This window comes from Solenopsis invicta, chromosome 3 (assembly GCF_016802725.1).
Source record: "Solenopsis invicta isolate M01_SB chromosome 3, UNIL_Sinv_3.0, whole genome shotgun sequence".
Lineage (NCBI taxonomy): Eukaryota > Metazoa > Arthropoda > Insecta > Hymenoptera > Formicidae > Solenopsis > Solenopsis invicta.
Genome location: NC_052666.1, coordinates 23,531,085 through 23,552,040, shown reverse-complemented (window position 1 = coordinate 23,552,040; position 20,956 = coordinate 23,531,085). Strand labels below are relative to the sequence as shown.

The following is a 20,956-nucleotide window of genomic DNA, read 5'->3' as shown; positions in this document are numbered from 1 at the left end:
ACACTGGCCGCTTCAATATTCTTATAAAATGTTCTCTAACAGCTTATATTTAACGAGAATATTTTAGAGTATTCGTACGATATCGTTTTAGGGGTTCGACATAGCAAGATTATCACTAGGCGATATTATCGATAGAAATACAAAGCTTGGCGAAACTGTTTGGAGTTCCTTATTTGCTGAGGGAAGTAATGTTTGCATTGTTTCATAGTAAATGCGGTAATACGACAAAAGACGAGAACGTATATTCCGAAATCGAATATGAAAAGTCAAATGACCGAGAATAACACATGAAAATATATGTGAATATCATTAAAAAAAAAGTCGCAAGTCTCCCGGTAAACATAAAATTATTACTATATTATTACAATAATATTTAATAGCATGTAACGTTTTTAAATATATCATATTTATCGTTGTATATTAACATCAATATGAATAAATTTTGACCATGACTTGGAGATAACGTTTTTAAAAATATTTCAACAATGTTTTGAAAAAAATCATGTATCAAATAACCTTGTAAAATGTTTATAAAATATTATTTTAAAAGTACAAACTAACATTTCTAAATGTTTCTTCCTTACTGGGCTGTTTCTGTGTCTCAAGTACCATTAAAAATGTATGTATTAAAGTATTTAAAAAATTTAAAAATGTTAGATTGTTCTATTGCTATATATATTAGAGTATCTATGTAAAATTTAAACATAACTCTGTTGTCGATTTAAAAGTTATTTAATTTTTTGTTTGCATTTAACTTTTATGTAAAATTGCATTTTATTGATCAGAAAGTAGCATTTCGAATTAAATCAAATTTTTTACTTGTACTAATAAGACACTAATAAATTCGTGCAAAAGTTTATTTAGACTCATATACACGTTTAAATGTTATTCACCTAAAACTGCAGCAAAATACAGTCATTTTCGCTGCATAAATCATTATAAGACTAATTTTTGTTGTTTTTCTTCTTTATAGCTGATTTTAAAGCCAAAATTCGAGTATTCGCAAAATTTTTTTTATTATTAATTGAATGTAAAAAATCTCCAATTTTTTTATTTTTAATAATTTTAATTGGTATTGTAGCGCAAAACATCCTAGTTAACTAGCAATTTATTAATAAAATTACATTACAAAGAAATGGAATCTGTGCTACATTTACCTTACAATCAGAGTAACGTATCATAAATTTGAAATTCTTCGCTATTTCACGTATTTTTTTAATAATATTATATGTATGTATGCATGTGTGTATTTTAATAAGATGCGTTGCTCAACGTGCGTAGGATATGCGTAATTACTGCGTACATGCCACGATTTGATTAACAGCCGTTTGAAGGCTGAACATGTACAATACGAACAATGCTAATATTACGTTTCGGTCCTCGCATTGAGGAAGCGCTTTCGTGCTGATGTTTTATGGAAAACGCGTCTGAAACGATCGGCACGAATTCGTCGCGAAATCGAGACTGAGGAAGAAGTTATGCGCCATACAAGAATTTATTAACATTTTAGCTTCCTTGTCTTTTTTCTGTGTGTATGAGAATCATCGAATATCTCGCAATTAAGCAATGAGTCATTAAAAATAATGCCGAAATTCACAGAGAGAGAGAGAGAGAGAGAGAGAGAGAGAGAGAGATGACTAATAAATAGCTACGTTGGAAACTAAATTATCCGTGATCAAAATTTTGAACTTTCTAAATCAAAACTATAAACTACTTTTCCTATTCATTTTTATAAATTTTAAAAGGCAGGTTTTTAGATAAAAAAAAATATATTGATATTTAATGCTTTATTATTTTATAAAAAAATACATATAAATAAAAATATACAAATGTAGATCAAAAATATTCCGTCATTTAAAATATTTCGTCATAAAAGAAACTTTTGAAAATACCAGTGTCATCGACTGAAAATTACGATCTACTCATAGAACTGAGGAATTCGGAGACGAAAGGACGATCACTCGATTCATATCGGCACAATGGAAGATCGTACGGAATCGGAAATACCGGAACGGCTGGATCCTCTTCGTCCTCGATGGGAAATGTTGTTGTCCCAGTCTGAATACAAACGCGTTTAAGATATAATAATTAATATTAAGCAACTAACAGCCTCTATTAGGCTTAAATTAAATGTATAAAGATAATGCCAATAAAAAGCCAATACTGGTTGTTCATAAGTAATATATAACTTTATTATTCAATAGAAATGAATAATAAAATTATATATTACACACTTATATATATTACCCACAAATAACCAGTGTTAGTGCTCTTTATTGGCATTACCTTGATATATTTAATTGATATTAATCAAAATATGCGTCTTTAATACATTTCGATGTATTCATTAATATGTATTAAAATTTATATTAAAATAGTAGGGCGCACTTACGATAAATTTCGGTATAAATACAACGCCGGCCTCGTAGCTCATTATGTAATGATTGTTTCGCTGCATTCCCCATGCGGCTTTGCTTAGATTTGCGCTAGTAAGCACGAACCAAGAAATGCTTCTCAAATCGGGCGAAATTCTCGTATAGGATTTAATATGAGGCATCGCTCGATCACGTCCTGTTCGTTTAGCTTTCCATTGACTATAGAAATCAATATCAAATTCTAATTGTAGAAAAAATATATCACTTTTTCGAAAAATAGGTCCCAATTCGGAAATTCACAAAAATAAAACTGTGATAATATACAAAGAATTTCTTGATATGTAATAACTATTTTTTTGCTGCCTCAATTCAGTTAGAAGTAAATAAAATCAGTTCCGAAAATTAGTCCATTTTTTATTTCATGATTAAAATTACGTTTTAATAAATTTTCTAATCAATAAATCTCAATAAAAAAAATAAATTTTCTCTCTCCTGAAATTTTGATATATCTTCTTTTTCTTCAAAAAATAATGAAATAAAAACAAAGAATGCCATAAATGTTCAGGATAAATTCAGACAGCAAAAAGAAATAATTTATTATATATTAGAACATCCTTTATGTTAAAGTTTCATAATTTTTTGAGTTTCCGAATTGTAGACCTTCTCTTGTAAGACGTAAAAACGTAAGCACAAAAATAAATTGAAGAAATAAAAATAAATGATTGCTTACTATAAGTATGATTCTATCCACTGTTGTTTAGAATGCGTTTTTGCACTGTAGGGCAAGCAACAGGATAAGTTTCGACAATCAAAGCTCTGTTTATAATTGTCTATTGACGGATAAATAAACTGGAAGTGTGGATGACTCTTTAAACCCTTGGTAGTCTCTCTTGACATACACGGAATTATTTCTTTCGACAACCAGCTTTCGAAGTTCGGACCGAGGCTGCCTATGCTAGAACTCTGCGCAACTATAGGCCACTGAGGGGCATCTGGCGGCAATGTAGCATGACGCGACAGGACGTGCGCCAATTTTTTGTGCCCCCAAGAATCGGCTTCGTTATCTTTGTGAGTCCCGGGAACAGAGGCGACGAGAAACACCTTCACGTCGGAAAAGTTCGCTCTTCGTACCGCCGATATCCACTGTGTCAAATCCGGAAATCTATATTTATTCAGATATCGTTCAAGATCCTTTTTAAAGCCCGTTGGTGATTCCCCGTCACTGGGATTCGCGGATTCCGGTAGCCGCGGCAAGTGAGGCGAGATCCATAATCTAATTAAGACAAAATAAAAAATATTTATAGACAAACATTATACATTTTCTTCAAAAATCACAACTCAAAAAATGTGATTTTAGAGATATAATCACATGAATAAATTAGATCAATCATTACCCCAGTCATCAAATAATTATTAGAAACTCAAAGTTTTTTAACATCGAATCGACTTCCATATCTTTGTTTGAATCCAAATGAACATATATTATGGAATTATTCAATTAGATGTTCCTAAATTTTAATTGTTTTCTAAGGAATAATTTCGATCGAAATCTATTCTGAATAATTCTATAATACGTACACTGAATCAAATAAAATCGAATTAAATTGTTATAACATAACTTTTAATTAACAATATAATTATTGTTAGGTAGAATTTCAATATAAATAATAAAAAAGATTTCTATGTAAAAAAATAATTGATTATATAATTTTTTTTCTGGAAAGTTTGAATTTTTGAGTTGTCACTTTGCATCCTTGTTTCAAAAGTAGCAAAAACGTGACTTTCAAATTACTACTATGAATGAGTTAGGTAAACATTACAGATAATTATTATTCTACAGTCACCAATTTTCTGTCAAGTTGAAAAATAGATTCTTTTTTTCTGAAAAACTTGATATTTTGACAAATATAAAGATGAAAAGTCTATATCGGTTTATAAAACACCAAATAATTTTTACAATCTCCAATCTATGCAAACTGCGCACCACATATTTGTCAGACTCGAAACAGTTATTATATAAAGCTGGAATATATAACATCACAAAGAATCCAGATCTCCTTACATGCCATATGGGTGTTCTATCAATTCGACTACTGAAGTATGTGATATTCTTCGTAATAATCAATATTAAAAAACGTTTCAAATTTTTGAGTTGTGTTACTTTTGAAGAAAAGATTTGCGATACTATTAAAAAATATCTAAGAATATTTAACAGACCCTTGAGTTCTGTTTTCCCAGTCATCAGAGTACAAGTTAGCAGTAGAGACAACGACCCTAATCCCATCATCTTTATACTGCAAAATCATGATCTTTGTATGATGACAACCAAACTGGGTCGGCATTTGCACTTCTATCATAGTGATGTTGCTATGCAATTTCTCATGATCCACTCTATCACCATACAGAATCAACATATCGGTACGTTGGCCAGCCAATAAATACTGCAAACACAGCCACCCAACATCTACCATAAAATTTAAATGAAGGCTTTTGACGATTTCTCCAAGACTTCGGTCGAGAATCTCGGGGAAAGTTATGGAGAACTGTTGGTTGTAAGTTTCCTTAGAATTTTCGACTCTCGTAAAGAACAAGTGATAAGGTGCCGAAAAGGCATATTTTATCGCAAATTCTCCTGGTTCCACAACGGAGACTCCATATCCGGATTGTCTCATCCTCTGAATGACCTTTTTCCTAAATTCTTTTCTCGACTTTTCGGAATCACAAGCTACATACATATCCATAATAGATGTTCCTGAATTTGCATTTTGCTCATTGTTTCTAGAACTACCTTGAGAGTCACTGATACTCTGCTGACTGTCTTTAGTGCTATTGCTGCTTTCTATACTCATCTGTCTCATCTTCTTTGTAACAGAAGAGCCAGCTTCTGATGCTTCCCGATTTCTTTTTTTTGCCTGCAAAAAGGACCAACATTTATTACAACTTATCTTTCACAATTTAAACTCCAGAGACTCATTCTTAATTTCCTAACCTTGACGCTTCCCGAACTATCGCATTCTTCATTGACTAAAGCTTTAGAAAGTGCCTGAGCTTCTGCATCCATCTGCTTGAGTTTATCTTGCCTTCTAAGCGCAGTCGCTTTCTTATGCCTCTCTATCTTCTCCTTTAAATCTTCTTTGATACTTGATGGGGCAGTGGACAAAGATTCTATTTTAGAAGAAGAGCTACTAGTCACAGACATATTGTCTCTGTTCTTGTCTCTCTCCTTTCTAAGCACCATTTGCAATACTTTTAGTTGATCCAACAACTGTGAATGATCGTTACATTGAAAATGAAGCACCTCTGGTATTTTTATCACACCATCCAGTTGATCTATAAGCAATTCCTCCACTGAAATTAAAGTAACAGTTATTAATCTTCAACAATTATATAATTGCTCGATATGATTAAAAGGATATAATTATTATTATTAAAATTAAAAGTTAAACAGATAATTACAATGAGGATGTGACATTTCGCCGAAGTGAATCGGATTTTTCCGATAGCATTTCTCCATAAAAGGACAGCGTTTCTTTTCTGCAATGTCAAATAAATAGCCTTATTACTCCACGATTCAAAAAATTGACATAACACGCACGTACTCATCACTACCTATAGAACTCATCGTTGTAAATGACAGTGAGCGAATATAGTTTATACAGATAACGTTTGATCTCGACAGCACAAATATCTAATTCTGCATCCTTTGCAAATAACAGTGATCTGTAAACGTAATAATCATCCAGCAGTCCACATTTAATGCAATAAATGATTTCAGAAAAAACGTTACTCAGAGACCTCGTAACTAACATATGACTGTATGACAGAAACAGAACATATCCCCATATATTTCTTCGAGAAGCATTTGTAGCGCCCTCGCTGTCGCACCACCAGCTGGCAAAATAGAACCAACAATCGATATTTGTAAGTCATCTCGCATGATATTTAGGTTGCGTTCCGAAATTCATTGTTAGTAATGAAAAGCTATAATATACGTAACATAAACTATAAATTTTCAATATTTACAGCAAATTTCGGAACACAGCCTTATACGATTTTGACAAAAGGCGACAGAAGAAGAATAACAGCAAGTGCTCATTCCCTACTATTGAAAAAATTCTACACTTTAATAAAAGTTTACTAAATGCTATAAAAATCTACATAAAAATTCTACAATAAAAATACTTTTTTAAATTTTCGTAAATTTTTATATTTTTGTGATACATTGTTTTCCAGACAGCACACAATACTTTTAAAAGATTTACAAAATATTTATAATAATTATTAAAATTATTAAATTTAAATATTTTATAAATATTTACGAAAGTATTTTATAAACATTTTTATTATCCTTGAACAAATTATAAAGATTTATCATAAATATCACATAAAAATATTTATAAAATATGTATAAAATATATAATAAATATTTTTTAATATTTAACATAAATATTATATATGTTGTCTAGGTTTTACGAATTTCTCGATAAAACATATTGTTTGCCAATCACGGAAAAATTAAATCTGAATTAATATTAAATATATATTAAATTAATATTGAATAAATATTATGTAAATGTTTTGTTATTTTAAATAAAGAATTTAAGTAAATCTTAAATAAAGGCTAAATGTTTCTTTCAATTATCTGAAACGAGTAATTAATGTAAAGTTAATATTAAATAAATGTTAAGTGCATATTTCTTTTAAATCATTATCTAAAATAAATATTTAATGTGAAATATAAATATATAATTAATTAATTATTTATTAATTTATTTATTAATACAAAAAAGTTGTTTCAAAGTTTGTTTCAATGTTAATAAATAAAAGTACTACATAGATACGTTAAGATACATTAGAGGTATCTGTACCTTTAAGTATCTTATTTTTCTAGTACCTGTGTATGTGTATATGTATATTTGTATCTCGATACAGTACAACCTCCTTAACTTTAGTCAAATCCTCTATAATCTTTGCATTCCTTTACACGTACTTTCACAAATACTAATATCATACCCCTTTCTTTTATAGAACACTCTCACCACAGCACGAGTCTACCAATCATCGTGTACTTTGTTTGTAAGTACACGGTGATTGGTAGACTCATGCTGTGGTGAGGATTTTCTATAATTTTGGCATTCCGCTTTTACCGCCCTATAGGGCCAAAGTTAAGGAGACTCTATTGTACTGAAAATAAAATACCTTATACAACATCGGTCGCTACCGGCGTAGTCAGCCTTGCTAGTAAACAGACTTTACCAAAAGACATTCTAGCAAAATGTCAATATTTAGAAAAGAATAATAGTTTATCTCTGAGTGGTTAAGATACTATTTGTAAACCAAGTCCCCCTCTCTGTTAGCGTAAGCTCGAAGTGAAATAAATATATAGATAATAATCTCTTTCTTCGACCTTTTCAAATGTACGTTACATGACACATTCAGTAACGAAAGTTCTCTGATGCTGTGCGGAACTATCGAAATGGTAGTATAATAATAATATATTGTGGCAATATCATACAAAATGAAGAAAGACTAAAATGTTCAGTTGGAATAAAATGTGATGTGGTCAATAAGCAGTCAGCAAGAATAAAAGAACTCTTACGCATTGTGTACGTAAATAAAATAATTAATATAAAATGGCAAATAATATATCAAGTTCCCAAAATTTAGTTTGGCGTTATTTCACCTTTCATAGAGCGAAAGTATCAGAATGCAACATATGCCATGAATTCTACAATTGTGAAAAAGAGCTAACACTAGAGAAACATCTCACACATATACATCCAGAAGTAATAAAAGAAATACGCGAAAGAATTAGACGTACAGATGTAGCGCTATATTTTATGTTCGACGTAGGAGATTCTGAGGCAAGATGCATTATTGACAATTGCATTATCAATATATTTGCCGGAATAAACAGCTTAAGCGAACACTTGAACAACCACGGTATAATTGAATGTAGAAAGGCTCTTAAAAATGAAGAAGTACAACAAAGAAATACAGAGCAAACGGAATCACAATCAACAGCCGCAAAGGACAAGACAAGTGAAAATGTTAATAGTCAACTGTTTGGTGCACATTCGCAAGACACAGAAAATAATAAAGAATTACCATGGGGAAATGTCTCTAACTTGGTATGGCGATATTTCACACCAAACAAAAAACCTTATGCAAAATGCAATATTTGTGGTGTCATTCGCGTAGGTAACAAATTGTCTCATTTGGAATTGCATCTAATAAATCACCATTCAAAAATAGTAGATAAAATACAGAGTAAAATCAAAAAAGAAGTTAGATACCTCAAACTCTCATCATATTTTGAATTCTACGAAGAACTTCTTCGAGCAAGATGCAATATTAATAATTGTCATTATGGAATCAATCTATTTTATGGAACACAAAGTTTAAGACATCACCTATACAAGTATCATAAAAGTATATATACTAAGATTTCTCAACAAATTCAAAGATGTAATGATACAGATGTAATGACACAAGCTAAAGAAGGCAATGTTGATACAAACATTAATAATCCGTGACTTGATCTAAGCTGGCAAATATAAAACATCAAAAAGCATGAGAACGGTAAATATTGTAAATATTAATGTATCGTGTTTCACATTATTCATATATGTTTAGATATAAAACTCAATCAATAATTAAAACGTATTATGAGAAAACGGAGAGAGAAAGAGTGAGGCCAAGGTTAGCCCCTTTTTTTTAGTCCTCGAAAATAAACTCGATATTTGGTTTAATCCTAATAAAAGGATAGAGTTTTTCATACTGATTCCGAATATATAAGTCTCTAGCTGACGCCATGCACCGTTCCAGAGAAAATGTGCATCAAAGAGTGGTCAGAAAATCGATTGTTTTCAATGTAATCGCCCACAGAGCAATCGATTGTTTTGCTATTTGTTTTACCAAAACAACATTTTGGTCTATATCTCACATATGTGCAATATGTGTTTCGCTGTGTACGATCTCTATCCGAGACTACTTTTTTTGTGACCTCGCGTTTGATGTATCCGCGTTCTTGGATCATCACGAGTCACGATAAGTATTTCCCTCAATGTACACATATTTACAATGTACTTCCTTTCTTCGGGACAATTCCCATTCTGGCCAAACTCTAGTTTATGCGATTTGCGAGTTCCAGAGAAAATGGGCCCCAAAAAGTTGAGACACGAAATTGAAACTTTGGTGCACATTTTCTCTGGAACGGTGCATGGCATCAACTAGAGAGTTATATATTCGAAATCAGCGTGAAAAACTCTATCGATTAAAGCAAACACCGAGTTTAGTTTCAAAGGCTAAAAAAAGGGGGTTAACTGCCTATAGAAACTTAGCCTCACCAGAACCATTTTATTATAAAGGCTACAAAAAATTACTTAAATACTATGATATATTAGGTATAAGATATACATCATGTATACACTATTAAAAATCAGCAGCAAAATTTAATGTAAAGTAACGAAAATAAATTTCAAACAGGTACATTAAAAAAACATTTAATATATATTTAATGTAAATTTAATGTTGTCAAAAGTGCACTAAAAAAAGTGCATTAATTTCATGCATATAGTTTTCAGTTATTGATACATTAAATTTAATGTATATTAAATTTGATGTGTAAATTAAAAATACATTAAATTTCATGACATTTTTAACAGTGTTAATATACGTGCTGTACAATTACTCGAGTTAAATAACAATTTTTAGTAAACTTTATATAAAGGTTTGTCAATTTCAATTTACTATCCCGTATCTGTTATCAAAACATTCACTAATTTACAAAAAGTCTTGTATCCAAAGTATTAACCAAGTATTTTTAAATTCAAATAACGTTTTCATTTAAATATTCAATCTTACTGATAAGGATAATCATACAAATTTTTACTTAATTAGAAAATAAGGAAGGCGACTGATTGTGGGATATCATTTTATAGTGCCAACTGAAGATTGTGTTTCTTATATTTTTAATCATTTTATGTATATATGTTTGCATAGGTTCAATTGTAACAAGCATTACAAAGGCAATGAAAACATTTACCGTATTTTGAACACAATAAACATCATCAATTCATCAAGCACCAGCAGCAGGCGTAACCATAACTTCGATCTCTTAAATGAGGTGGAAACACAAGCGCATTTGATATAATTATTCGATTTACATTGTACGCAATGGAGAAACAATTTTACGATTTAAATAATAATTCTTTATAAGTACACAATTTATTATAATACTCGTATTAATTACACTTATTAATTATTTTAATATAAATTACTTGTATTTTTTATATGAATGTACTCATTTTTTCTATATCTCATGTAATATGTGTATTACAGTTGCAAGTATCATATATACAATATAATTTTCAAGTTATTTAGGATTACTTAATGTTTACTTATATCAAATTAGTACGTTAAATTACTTGAATCTCAATCTTCAAAAACAGAATCTGCAAATTTATTTAATTCGTGTTCTTACCATCTACTCTTACAAAAAAACAAAAAATTATAAAACACGATAAATTTATGTAATCAGAGGTAAAAGAACTTGGATGAATTAATGGATTATGAAGATTTTGAGTTGAAATATCGCAAATAATGTCATGAAATTATGTTTATTACTGTAATTCGAATGTATTTTTTATTTTGTAAAAAAAATAATCATTTTCAAGGCTCTCTCGTTATATTATAAATATAACATGTGACGTGTTGAATAAATTTTGTAGCAATCAACATGATCTGTATTATTAGTACTTTCAGCTTTCAAATAGACTTTTCTTCAGCTATATTTAACCTTTTGCAATAAACATTTTTCTATCAGTCCAATTGCTACGACATTTGATACTCGGGAAAGTAGATTTTTTCGATATCTCGAACCGCATGATTCACTTGATTTTACGATCTTCCTTGACAGAGAAAAAATGTCAAAACCAAAATCTTTCACATAAAGTGTAAAATATAAAATTAGTGCGCCTTACAATGATTGAAAGGAATGATTTTCATCATGATATGTAAATAATGTCTGTCAAAAGATTTACCATCGCTGCCGTAAGGCAGGACGTATCTGCCATTTCGTTGCTTGAAGACCACAAGAAATAGGTAAATTAAAAACGTGTCAATAGAAATTCTTTGCGAATTGTAAAACTGCAAAATCAGAAGAAGTCTCTCCGCTGATCATATTCAACTTACGAGAATAAATTCCTTTCTTAGCGAAGATAAAAATTGCAGCACAAGTTGAGCGTAAGGAAAAAGTGACACAAGCACAAATAAACCTTCTTGGAAGCATAAATTAGAACTAAAGTGCAAAACATAAAAAAAGTGTCGCTAAAAAATTTTCATAACATGATATTTTTTATATTTGAAATTATAAAGATTTCTAGAAAAAATCCTGAACTTATTCAGATTTTATAAATTTTTCCGAAATAAAATAAAAAATCTGAAAATTGTAATGTGGGATGTAACTTTTATAAAAAATTTGAAAATTTTTATGAAAACCAAAATTATATAAAAGTTCTCAAATTTATACAGAAAATTTAAAAATGACATAAATAGTATTAAAAAAATGTATTACTTCTCAAGACTTTCTTTTAAAACGCTTTATTATATTCTACTTATTTCAATTTATAGTTCCTAGAAGTTTTGTTGACGCTTCTATCAGTATCCCTTTACATTCAATTTACGTTCCAATTTTTATTTGCTAGAATTCGCATTTTACAGAGACATATGTATGACTTTCGTGCGTGACGATCTCGTTGATGGATATGCGATGGGCGCATTCCTCGAAAATCCAATGTTCCTTTTTGTGGACGATGTGGAACCCATCTTGCCGATTTTCCGGTCTACCGAGTACGGTGATACAGGCAGGATTGTGGAACTGGCAGACGTTGGTTGCGACCCAGAAACCACATTTCCTATACATTTTCCACGCGGCACGTTCGATCGGCGTCGCGGTGGAGCCGAAGGCATCAGATCGACTCGCAGAACTACCAAATGGCTCAACAACAGACCGAATGAATTTGTTCGAAGAGCTAAAGACGTAAATAATAATAAAGTAAGTTAACACGATCGAAGTTCAACATGAGCCGACGCTTTAGATATCTTCCTATCGATCATAGGGTAGAAATGGGAATTCCATTCGAGGAAAAATGCGGCGAGATGATTACGATGACGTTCCCGACTTAGATTCCAATGATCTCTCGTACACGGAGATGACGGAGAATTCCTATTACGATTTCGAGCTATCAAAAAACGATTTCACCGTTGAAGAAGAAGATAACTATTATACCCAATTCGTTAATCCTCAGAATGCAGTTGCGCATTTTCACAGAGAAAGTATTCCGCGATACGATTACTTGAAAGCTCGAGAATCTCCATTTACGCAGAGTGCTCGCGTATCTCAAAGGGAGAACACTTCTCCGCGATGGTTCGCTGAGAGTGATGAAAAGAATCTCCGCGAGATTCACGGTGCCGATGTTCAATCGAGCAAGCGCAGAAAACGAACAAAGATTCTTTCGAGAGCCAGCGAAAGTTTTAATCACGAGGCGGGTACGGATTATAGAAATAGGCGAATGTTAAAAATTAGAGGTCATCTCTGATACCAATTAACAAAAGAATTTCTATCGATATATCCTAATTCGATCATCGATTAACATTCATCATTAATCGTCATTTTTTCTTGTAGAATTCGGAAATGCTCGCGAAGCAGTGACGCACCACGAACGAGATATTCCCAACGCCGCTGTTGAGCCTTCGAGGAATATGTTTTGGGACTTTATTCCATTCGAAAACGACGCTGAGTGTGAAGAAACAGCATTCTACAATCCACCGAGGACGAAAAATTACGGCGGGTCACAGAAAATGACACCACGCAGGAGAAGATCATATGTCTTCGATTCACAGCAGAAACGCGCAGATATTGTCAGTTTGGAAGAAGACGAAGAGTTCAAGAAAACGTTGAAAAAAGACAGGAGAGAAAACTTGTCTAAGATACCGATAAATAGCGCAAGGTATCGAACTTCAGAAGGCGATGCAGTGAAAGAGAAGCCAAAAATTTTGCGGTTAAACACATCGAACGCGACTTCCTCACGCGATCAATCGATGAGGACGGCCACTGACGAACAAATTTCAAACATGTATTCTACAAAAAAAAGTAAGAATTGCAAAAAAAACTGTAGAAAAAAGTTTCTTCTTTTTTCTTCTCATCGACCCTCTTTACCGACCATGTTCTTTGTGAGTAGTTCACACAGCGCCGGCGGATGTCTCTACAATTACATCAATTGTGCACAGATATATTACGCGCGCGAGTGCATCTTCTTTATCAAATATTTTTAAAATGCGTTTTTTCAATATTTTTACATTAATTTATGTTGATCTACATAACAGAGTAAAGCAAAATATATTAAATTTCTACATTATTTATTATTAAAGTAACTAAAAGCAATTGTCAAACGTCACGTTATTAATAGTAAAAAAATATCTTTCTTTTCAAGTTCTGCAAAAAAAAAGAATTCTAATACAATTCAGTAAAGAGTTAAACGCTCTTAGAAAATTTTTATTCCTCTATAATCAGTAAATCAAGTTGTTAATACTAAAATTGTTTTCAAAAATAATATTACAAAATTTCAATTTTTAAAACATTCAAACTTTAAGTTACACCATTGTTGAATATATTCTTTCAATCTACAGCGCACATTCTTTGAAGATGTTTTTGACCTAGTTACGTTCCCAGATACTTTTAACTTTATCTTATCAGAAGACAAAAATATTTTGTCAATTTATTTATTTATATGTATTTGCAACTTACACGTTTCCCTTTCACAGATTCAAGTAACATGAGGCCGCATTCAGCGACTGAGGATAAAAAGACCAAATCTCCGATAATTGAAAGGCGAGAAAAAATCACAGCTCAAGGGATCATCGACGATCGTCGGTACAAATTCGTCAACAAACTATCCAATAATTTTTTCAACAGAACTGGTCGATCAACAAGAACGACTAATCGCGTCGTAGACTCGAAGAGTAACAGACGAATGTACACTGCAAACGAAAGAGATAACGCAAGTTCTCATCGAGCAAATTCTGGAAATAATAAAATGAATTGGAGTAATGTGCTTGTCTCGCGATTGACATCCAAGGAGAAGTTAACGAAGAACGAGAAGACATTTGCCTTGAGAGTGACGGGTGCTTCCGCGTCGCGCGCGAATGTGGAAAAAGAGAGAAGAAAATTCTTCTCCAGGTTACCCGTGAGAACGTGGAAACGCCTGAGAACAAAAGAACCTGGTGCATTGCGCCACGAGAGCGACGCGACGAACGGAGATGTTAACCGAGAGCTTCAAAGAGCGGAAAGCGAGACTGCGAAGTCGAGCGATCATCCGGGGAGGGTGGAAAACGATGACGTCCGCGGGAAAGATCGTGCAATCGCAAATTGCAACGATATAAAACGGAGCGAACGTTTCGGAACAAGTTCGCTCGGTGCGGATAAACCGGGCTTGACTTCCTCCGTTTTGCAGAGCATAAAAGGAATCAAGGGATTGAATGCGGCGAGGCAGACGCACGAACAACGAAAGACGAAAACGAGCGTCAAGTACTCTCCAAATCGGAATCACTGAAATCCTACTGATTTCGGTGCTACACTTGTAACTATATCAATCATGTGATTTATGCACTGTCTCTTCAGTCTCGGATGAAAATTTTTCTCAGAATTTTTATATAAATTGGAACACTTCAAAAAATATTGAAGAAATCTACATCATTTCTCAGAAATTTTCATATGTGAATTCTGAAATATTCTAAGATTTGTATAAAAAATCTGAGAAATTTTCTAAAAAGTAATAAAATTAAACAGAAATTTAGAAAAATTCTGAAATTTACATAAAAATACGAAAAAGTCTAAATAAAAAAAGAAGTCTAAGAAAAATTGTCACCAAGGTCATAAAATATTCCTCAGAATTTTTCATATAATTTTCAAACTTTATGTAAATTTCGAAATTTTTCAGAATTTCTGTATAATTTGAGAATTTTTAGAAAAGTTTTGATTTTTTATCTTACAACATTTCATAAGTTACATGTACAAAAATTTAACGAAGAAAAAGATATACATCTTCTTAATATTTCTGAAAAGTGTATAAAATTTGTATAAAAATTCTGAAAAAAATTTTCACCAAAGATAATACCCTGATTCCGTCTTAGAGAGTAGAAACACGAGATGTCTCGGAATTAAATACAAAATATAATTTATTGCAATCGATGAATCTATATTAGAGGTTTAATCTATATTTTACGATTTGTACGTTTCGTCAAACGTTTTGTCGAATGTCACAAATGACAATCTCGTGTGATGAAACTGGGGAAAAGATAAAACGGAGCGATTTGATCGTCCAGCGCGGCGCTTTTCGATCGGTATCGTTCGGTCTCTGCGCCTCGTTCGGGAAAAGAAAAAAAAGAACCGACCACGATCGAGAACGCGTAACCACATGGAACGGGACACGCATAATTGTGCGCGCGTAATGGGGCCGTTGGGTTACCTCAAAAGAAGACCCCTCCCGAATGATACCAATTATGCCATCAACGTACCACGCGTATGCTCCCTCCCCTGTCGGCGCTTCACTGTCACAGCACAGTCACGGACTCGCCCGCATGTCACAACCCCCGCTTGCGTAACCACCCTAAAGTGGAGCGCCTCGTATAATACCGCGTCGCGCGATTCTCGCTGGGGTCCACCGCGCACGGCGACCTCAGGATCGGGATAGGGAAGAAGGGACGGGGAAGAAATATGTAATTGTCCATATTTACTCTTGCACCCGGCAGCATACTCAAACAACAACACGAAACACCCCCTTCGGAGACACCCCCGACACAGACGCGACGTCGATTCAATCCGGACACGCTCAAATATTTTCGTTCTGATGCTTCGCGACGGTGCCACCCGCTTTCAATCTCTGTTCTTCTGAATTAAATATCTTCGCTAATTTAAATTTGCATTCTGACTGATAGAAATGATAAGCGTGACAATCAATGAAAATTCATAAGAAGTTTAGAAAAATGCACTATTGTATACTTTAAAAGAAAAATTGAAAAATATAAAATTTTATCGAGAGAATTAAAATTAGATTCATAAGCAATTCGAATTTTTATTCTAACTTACTATTCTTGATTGAAAATCTTGAATCGTTAAATTACTAGGATATATTAAATTGTTACAAAAAAATATATACTGTAAATTATTCGAATTAAATAAATATTACTTATTTCAAATATTACATAAATTAATATCCTCAAATTTATCATAAACATCAAATTTATTCAAAATATATTCCGAATCCTAATTTAATTCCTCATTTCAATCAAGAATATTAAACAAAATCAAAAATTTAATTTGTTTATTATTCTGACATTTTTTCGATAAAATTTTACAATAGTCTTTGAAAAGAAAAAATTCTTTTGAATACATGATAATGTTTTTCTAAAATTTGCAACGACACACGAAAAGAACAATTTTGCTGAAATACAGATCTGAAAATAATTATGTAGAACCGTTGTTAACAAAATATTGGACATTTAATCTAGTTATTAGTATATCAAAATTTTTTGCAGCAGCATTATCATGCTTGAGTGTCTTACATAATAATGATAGTCCAACATAAAATTATTTTCTGATCTGAATCTACGCAGAAAAAAATTAGTGTCAAATCAACAATTCATTGTATTACATATAAACACAAATATAAAATCTTTTTAGAAGAATTTATAATCTTAAATAGACCTAATTTACTTACCTAAAGAAAGAATATTTAACATTATAAATTCTTTCAAAAAGATGTTTTTACTTACATATAAAACAATAAATCGTTGATTTGATACTAATTTTTTTTCTGTGTAGCTAAATTTTTAGATGCTACAATAAAATTGTTCTTTCCATGTGTATTTCAAGACTATTTTCAAGAAAATATTTATTAAAAATAATCGTTACTTAAAGGAAGAAAAGTAAATTGAGTAATCGTTTTTCTTAGTAGTAGATATCTTGTCTATATGTATAAATTTTCTTCCACATTTGCGAATCGGACTCGCTGAAATTATGCACCGATCGGCGCTTTCATTTCTTACGTTTCGCCTCGTTCCCCGATTGCTACAGTAACGTCGGAGAAGTAGGAATGCAGGGACAACAAGACGGCGAGAAGCCGAAAAACGGAGTGCGACGACGGGAGAGAAGAGCACGCGAAAGGAGTCGACGAGTCGCCCCGCGCGGATAAGCCAAGCCGCCCAGCTGGAGGCGGATAATCAAATAAACCTGCACGCACCGTATAAATTATCAATCAGGGCGCGATTGTGCAACCCCAACAGAGGGAGCCATCCATGTCGGTAAGGGTTGTTACATCGGCGTCGCTAATCGAGGGCGAGGGGGTGAAGAGGGGGTGGCGACGACGGCGGCCGTGTACATTCGCCGCCCGTAGCCGTCGTGTCGAATGACCCCGCAACTGTTATCTTCCCCGCGTGCGTGGGCGTGCGTGAACGTGAGTTCACGCCCTGCAGTTTCGGGGGGTTAGCAACGGGGGAGGAAGAGGGGGAGAGGGTGGACGGCCAGAAACAACGTGTGCACATGCTAGGGAGAGAATCACCATCGTGCAAGGTGTTTTCATTATGTTGCACGTGTGCACGAGATACGTATCTTCGTAGATACACGCGGTCGCGAAGCCGAGAGCGACGCGTCACTTTTTTAACCCTTGTTTGCGGGGATGATATCTCGTATCAGGGATTTTGATCGTGCGATCATTGATTCCGCTTGCGACCGTCTGTTCTCGCGATTCGCGCCACGCGATCCATCTCGCGTCTCCTCTCCGGGATCTCTCCGTTGCGGTTACAAATCTCGCTCGGACTCGTAAAGGAATGCTTGTTGCATTGACGAGGCGCCTCGATCACGCACAATGGGAGCGAGAAACAAGCGTAGCCGAGCCAATTAAGCGTCGAGGGGGATCAACCCCGTCCCGAGCGCCTGCGGCATCGACGTATCGAAATTAATCGGCGCGTCGGCTAATTCTCCTCAAGCTCACCCGGGACATGTACTCCCGCTGATCGTGTATACAGAGTGTAACCTTGGATTCGTCATAGTTAGCTCCACCGATCTCATTCATCGATGCCCTTCCCTGGAGAACATTTTTCCGCCACACATGAAAAAATTAATAGAGGAGAAAATACGGCCCCCTATTTACATTTTGTATAATAACTTGGTTAATCAATACTTTTAATTAAAAACTTAACAATTATATGTATCGATGTGTAGTTCAACCGATTCTAATTTTACAGTTAAAAATTATTTATTACCTACAATGTTACTTTTAAAAATGTGACAACACTTCATAATAGATCGAAGAGAAACCCGGGTAGTAACGTGTTTTCTCCGCTAAAATAAATTTGAAAAATTAGTTTTATTTTAAAACATGCAGTGTTTTGTTATAAATTTATATATTTATTCAAAATAAAAAGAAAATATTGCAGAATATATATGCAAATGTATGTACATACAAACATAACGTTTCCGCATGCAGATTGCAGTACTAAAACTCTATAATACATGTAATGTTACATGAATTATAGATTTGCAATAGAACTACGATAAACTTATCAAGTAACTACTTCGATAAAAATTTTGAAAAAAATGCCGTATTAAATCTGTGACATCTTAAAGGTTTATATAAAAATCTCATGTTATTATTTAATTTATTTACATAATTTGAAAGTGTGCAGCCGAATGTAAAGTTAAATAACAAAAAAAAAACCACTTGAATATACATATATTTTTGTGCAATTACATCCAAATTTTAAAAAATTATTAATTTTTAATACTAATTCTTTTTCTGCGCTTCATCATTCTCACCGATCACGATCGACTCGATGGTGATTTGTCCAAAGCAGAGGCATCTCGTCCGCGATTAGAGGACGAAGAATAAATAATTCGGGTCGTACGTTCCGCTGTGCCGCGAAGCGGAATGCACCTATTAAGCGACGCGGCCACGCGTCTCGAATAGAGAAGAATCCCGGGGGAAGCTAAATAGTTTTCTATAGCCGCAGGCAGTGCGCGATTGTGCACCGAGCCATGCTCGACGTACGTACGCACGTACGTACGTACGTACGATAGAATGAGATATCGTCCGCGTTCTCACGTTTCGACGTCAATGCGCAGATTACGATCGTCGGGAGCGCAGCTAGGTATATCGAGAAGTACAAATACCTCGATGACGACGATGGTGAAAATGATAGTAGTAGCGGATATATCGAGTCGCGCCGATAAATGGCTCGATAAACGAGAACTAGGGATTCAAGCCCTGCTTATTTATCGCGACCGATCGACGCGCCTGGCGGCCGTTTTGCCTTCCCCGGTCGCGCGCAAATGGCCGAGGGCCTTTATTTAATAAGTTGTTATAAATTAAAGGGCTACCGCATATTAAACCACCCTCTCGGCATATTTATAGTCATTCTTAAGAGAGCGTATATACCGGGCATACACGGTTATTGTAAATCATCGTCGACTCGGTGCGCCGCTGCGCGCACGCCAAGCACACGCACACCGACGTGCATTCAAAGCTCTCTCTCCTCCTTCCCCCCCCCTCTCTCTCTCTCTCTCTCTCTCTCTCTCTCTCTCTCTCTTCCTTCTCTTTTTTTACGCGGACTCCCTTATGAATTTATCTTCGACGATGAAACGACAAACGGTTTTAATTGCCGCTTCGGGCATCGCGCGCTCCGACGATCTGGCGATCTCCTTCTCGCGGTTATCTTCTCGCGGGATCCTTGAAAAGTTGCGCCTCAGCGCCTCGTTATCTTCGTCTCTCGATTCTGATTCAGCGATAAGGGTTTATCCTTTCTCCATTATCATCTGGAGCATCGATTTAAATTAGCAAAAAACAAATAGATTTGTTTCTTAGGCGATACTCGTAGTCCGTTCTTATATTTAAGATCGTCCTAAGTATCGACTTAAGATACCATCGACCAATCAGAGAGCCGTATCGGCATCTTAAGACGTTACTTGAGATGATCTTGAAATAAGAATCGACTATGAATACCGGCTTTAGCACCTTTATAGGTCAATAAATGTGATTCAACAAATAAATAAATTTCTTTAATTAAGTTTGATACAACCGAATAAGAGGTCTAGACAATATACTTGACTGTATGGATATAATGTCACTACGACACCGTAAATTTACTCTCAAATATATTCATTTTGACTGTCTTTAAATTAAATCTCAATTTCATTTTAATTATAGAATGTTTTATATCATGACCATGAAATTGATTAACGGGACCTTTATCTTTATGGAAAAAAATCTACATAAAAATATTAAACAAAACATATTAATTTTTCGATCATTTATTTTTAAATTCTTTGATAATAAATATTTAATATAAAAGTTATTTATTTTTTTCATTTTATTTCATATTGTTTATAATAAATTTGTATTATAGATGCCCTCATTAAACAGTTGACTACTACTGATGATTGTTCAGTAACTGTAACAGTGAACCTATTAGTAATTATACTAATAAAAATGCTTTACTTATTGAAGTTCTGAATGTTGATCTCG

The 20,956-nt window shown here is 33.6% G+C and overlaps 3 protein-coding genes across 4 annotated transcripts; 2 read left to right on the top strand and 1 right to left on the bottom strand.

Moving 5' to 3' along the window:
* Positions 1–1,768: 1,768 nt before the first annotated feature.
* Positions 1,769–6,215, bottom strand: LOC105201008 (probable tyrosyl-DNA phosphodiesterase). Of its 2 annotated transcripts, none has more exons than XM_011168831.3 (7): positions 5,975–6,215; positions 5,832–5,909; positions 5,365–5,723; positions 4,593–5,287; positions 3,106–3,648; positions 2,393–2,594; positions 1,769–2,058 (listed from the first exon to the last, which is right to left on the bottom strand). In XM_011168831.3, the coding sequence occupies exons 1-7, from the start codon at positions 5,976–5,978 to the stop codon at positions 1,912–1,914; spliced, it is 2,028 nt and encodes a 675-aa protein (XP_011167133.1). In that variant the 5' UTR covers positions 5,979–6,215; the 3' UTR covers positions 1,769–1,911. The 2 variants fall into 2 exon arrangements, with proteins under 2 accessions (XP_011167133.1, XP_011167132.1); XM_011168830.3 differs by having other exon boundaries at positions 5,985–6,215.
* A 1,602-nt stretch (positions 6,216–7,817) lies between these two features.
* Positions 7,818–11,112, top strand: LOC105201007. The gene is made up of 3 exons (XM_011168829.2): positions 7,818–7,981; positions 8,068–8,957; positions 10,380–11,112. Exon 2 carries the CDS (start codon positions 8,216–8,218, stop codon positions 8,909–8,911), a length of 696 nt encoding a protein of 231 aa, XP_011167131.1. The 5' UTR covers positions 7,818–7,981; positions 8,068–8,215; the 3' UTR covers positions 8,912–8,957; positions 10,380–11,112.
* A 935-nt stretch (positions 11,113–12,047) lies between these two features.
* LOC105201042 lies at positions 12,048–15,529 on the top strand. The gene is made up of 4 exons (XM_011168893.2): positions 12,048–12,432; positions 12,497–12,926; positions 13,063–13,530; positions 14,202–15,529. The coding sequence occupies exons 1-4, from the start codon at positions 12,109–12,111 to the stop codon at positions 14,987–14,989; spliced, it is 2,010 nt and encodes a 669-aa protein (XP_011167195.2). The 5' UTR covers positions 12,048–12,108; the 3' UTR covers positions 14,990–15,529.
* Positions 15,530–20,956: the final 5,427 nt, after the last annotated feature.

Excerpts from the sequence above, each read along its gene's own strand:
- LOC105201008 (XM_011168830.3), bottom strand. Across the intron at positions 5,724-5,831 it reads CGAAATGTCACATCCTCATT|TGGAGGAATTGCTTATAGAT; the intron begins GTAATTATCTGT and ends CTTTAATTTCAG. Across the intron at positions 2,595-3,105 it reads TGGATAGAATCATACTTATA|TCAATGGAAAGCTAAACGAA; the intron begins GTAAGCAATCAT and ends TGATTTCTATAG.
- LOC105201007 (XM_011168829.2), top strand. The coding sequence starts at position 8,216 with ATGTTCGACGTAGGAGATTCTGAGGCAAGATGCATTATTGACAATTGC.
- LOC105201042 (XM_011168893.2), top strand. The coding sequence starts at position 12,109 with ATGACTTTCGTGCGTGACGATCTCGTTGATGGATATGCGATGGGCGCA. Across the intron at positions 12,433-12,496 it reads AAGACGTAAATAATAATAAA|GGTAGAAATGGGAATTCCAT; the intron begins GTAAGTTAACAC and ends TATCGATCATAG. Across the intron at positions 12,927-13,062 it reads AAGTTTTAATCACGAGGCGG|AATTCGGAAATGCTCGCGAA; the intron begins GTACGGATTATA and ends TTTTTCTTGTAG.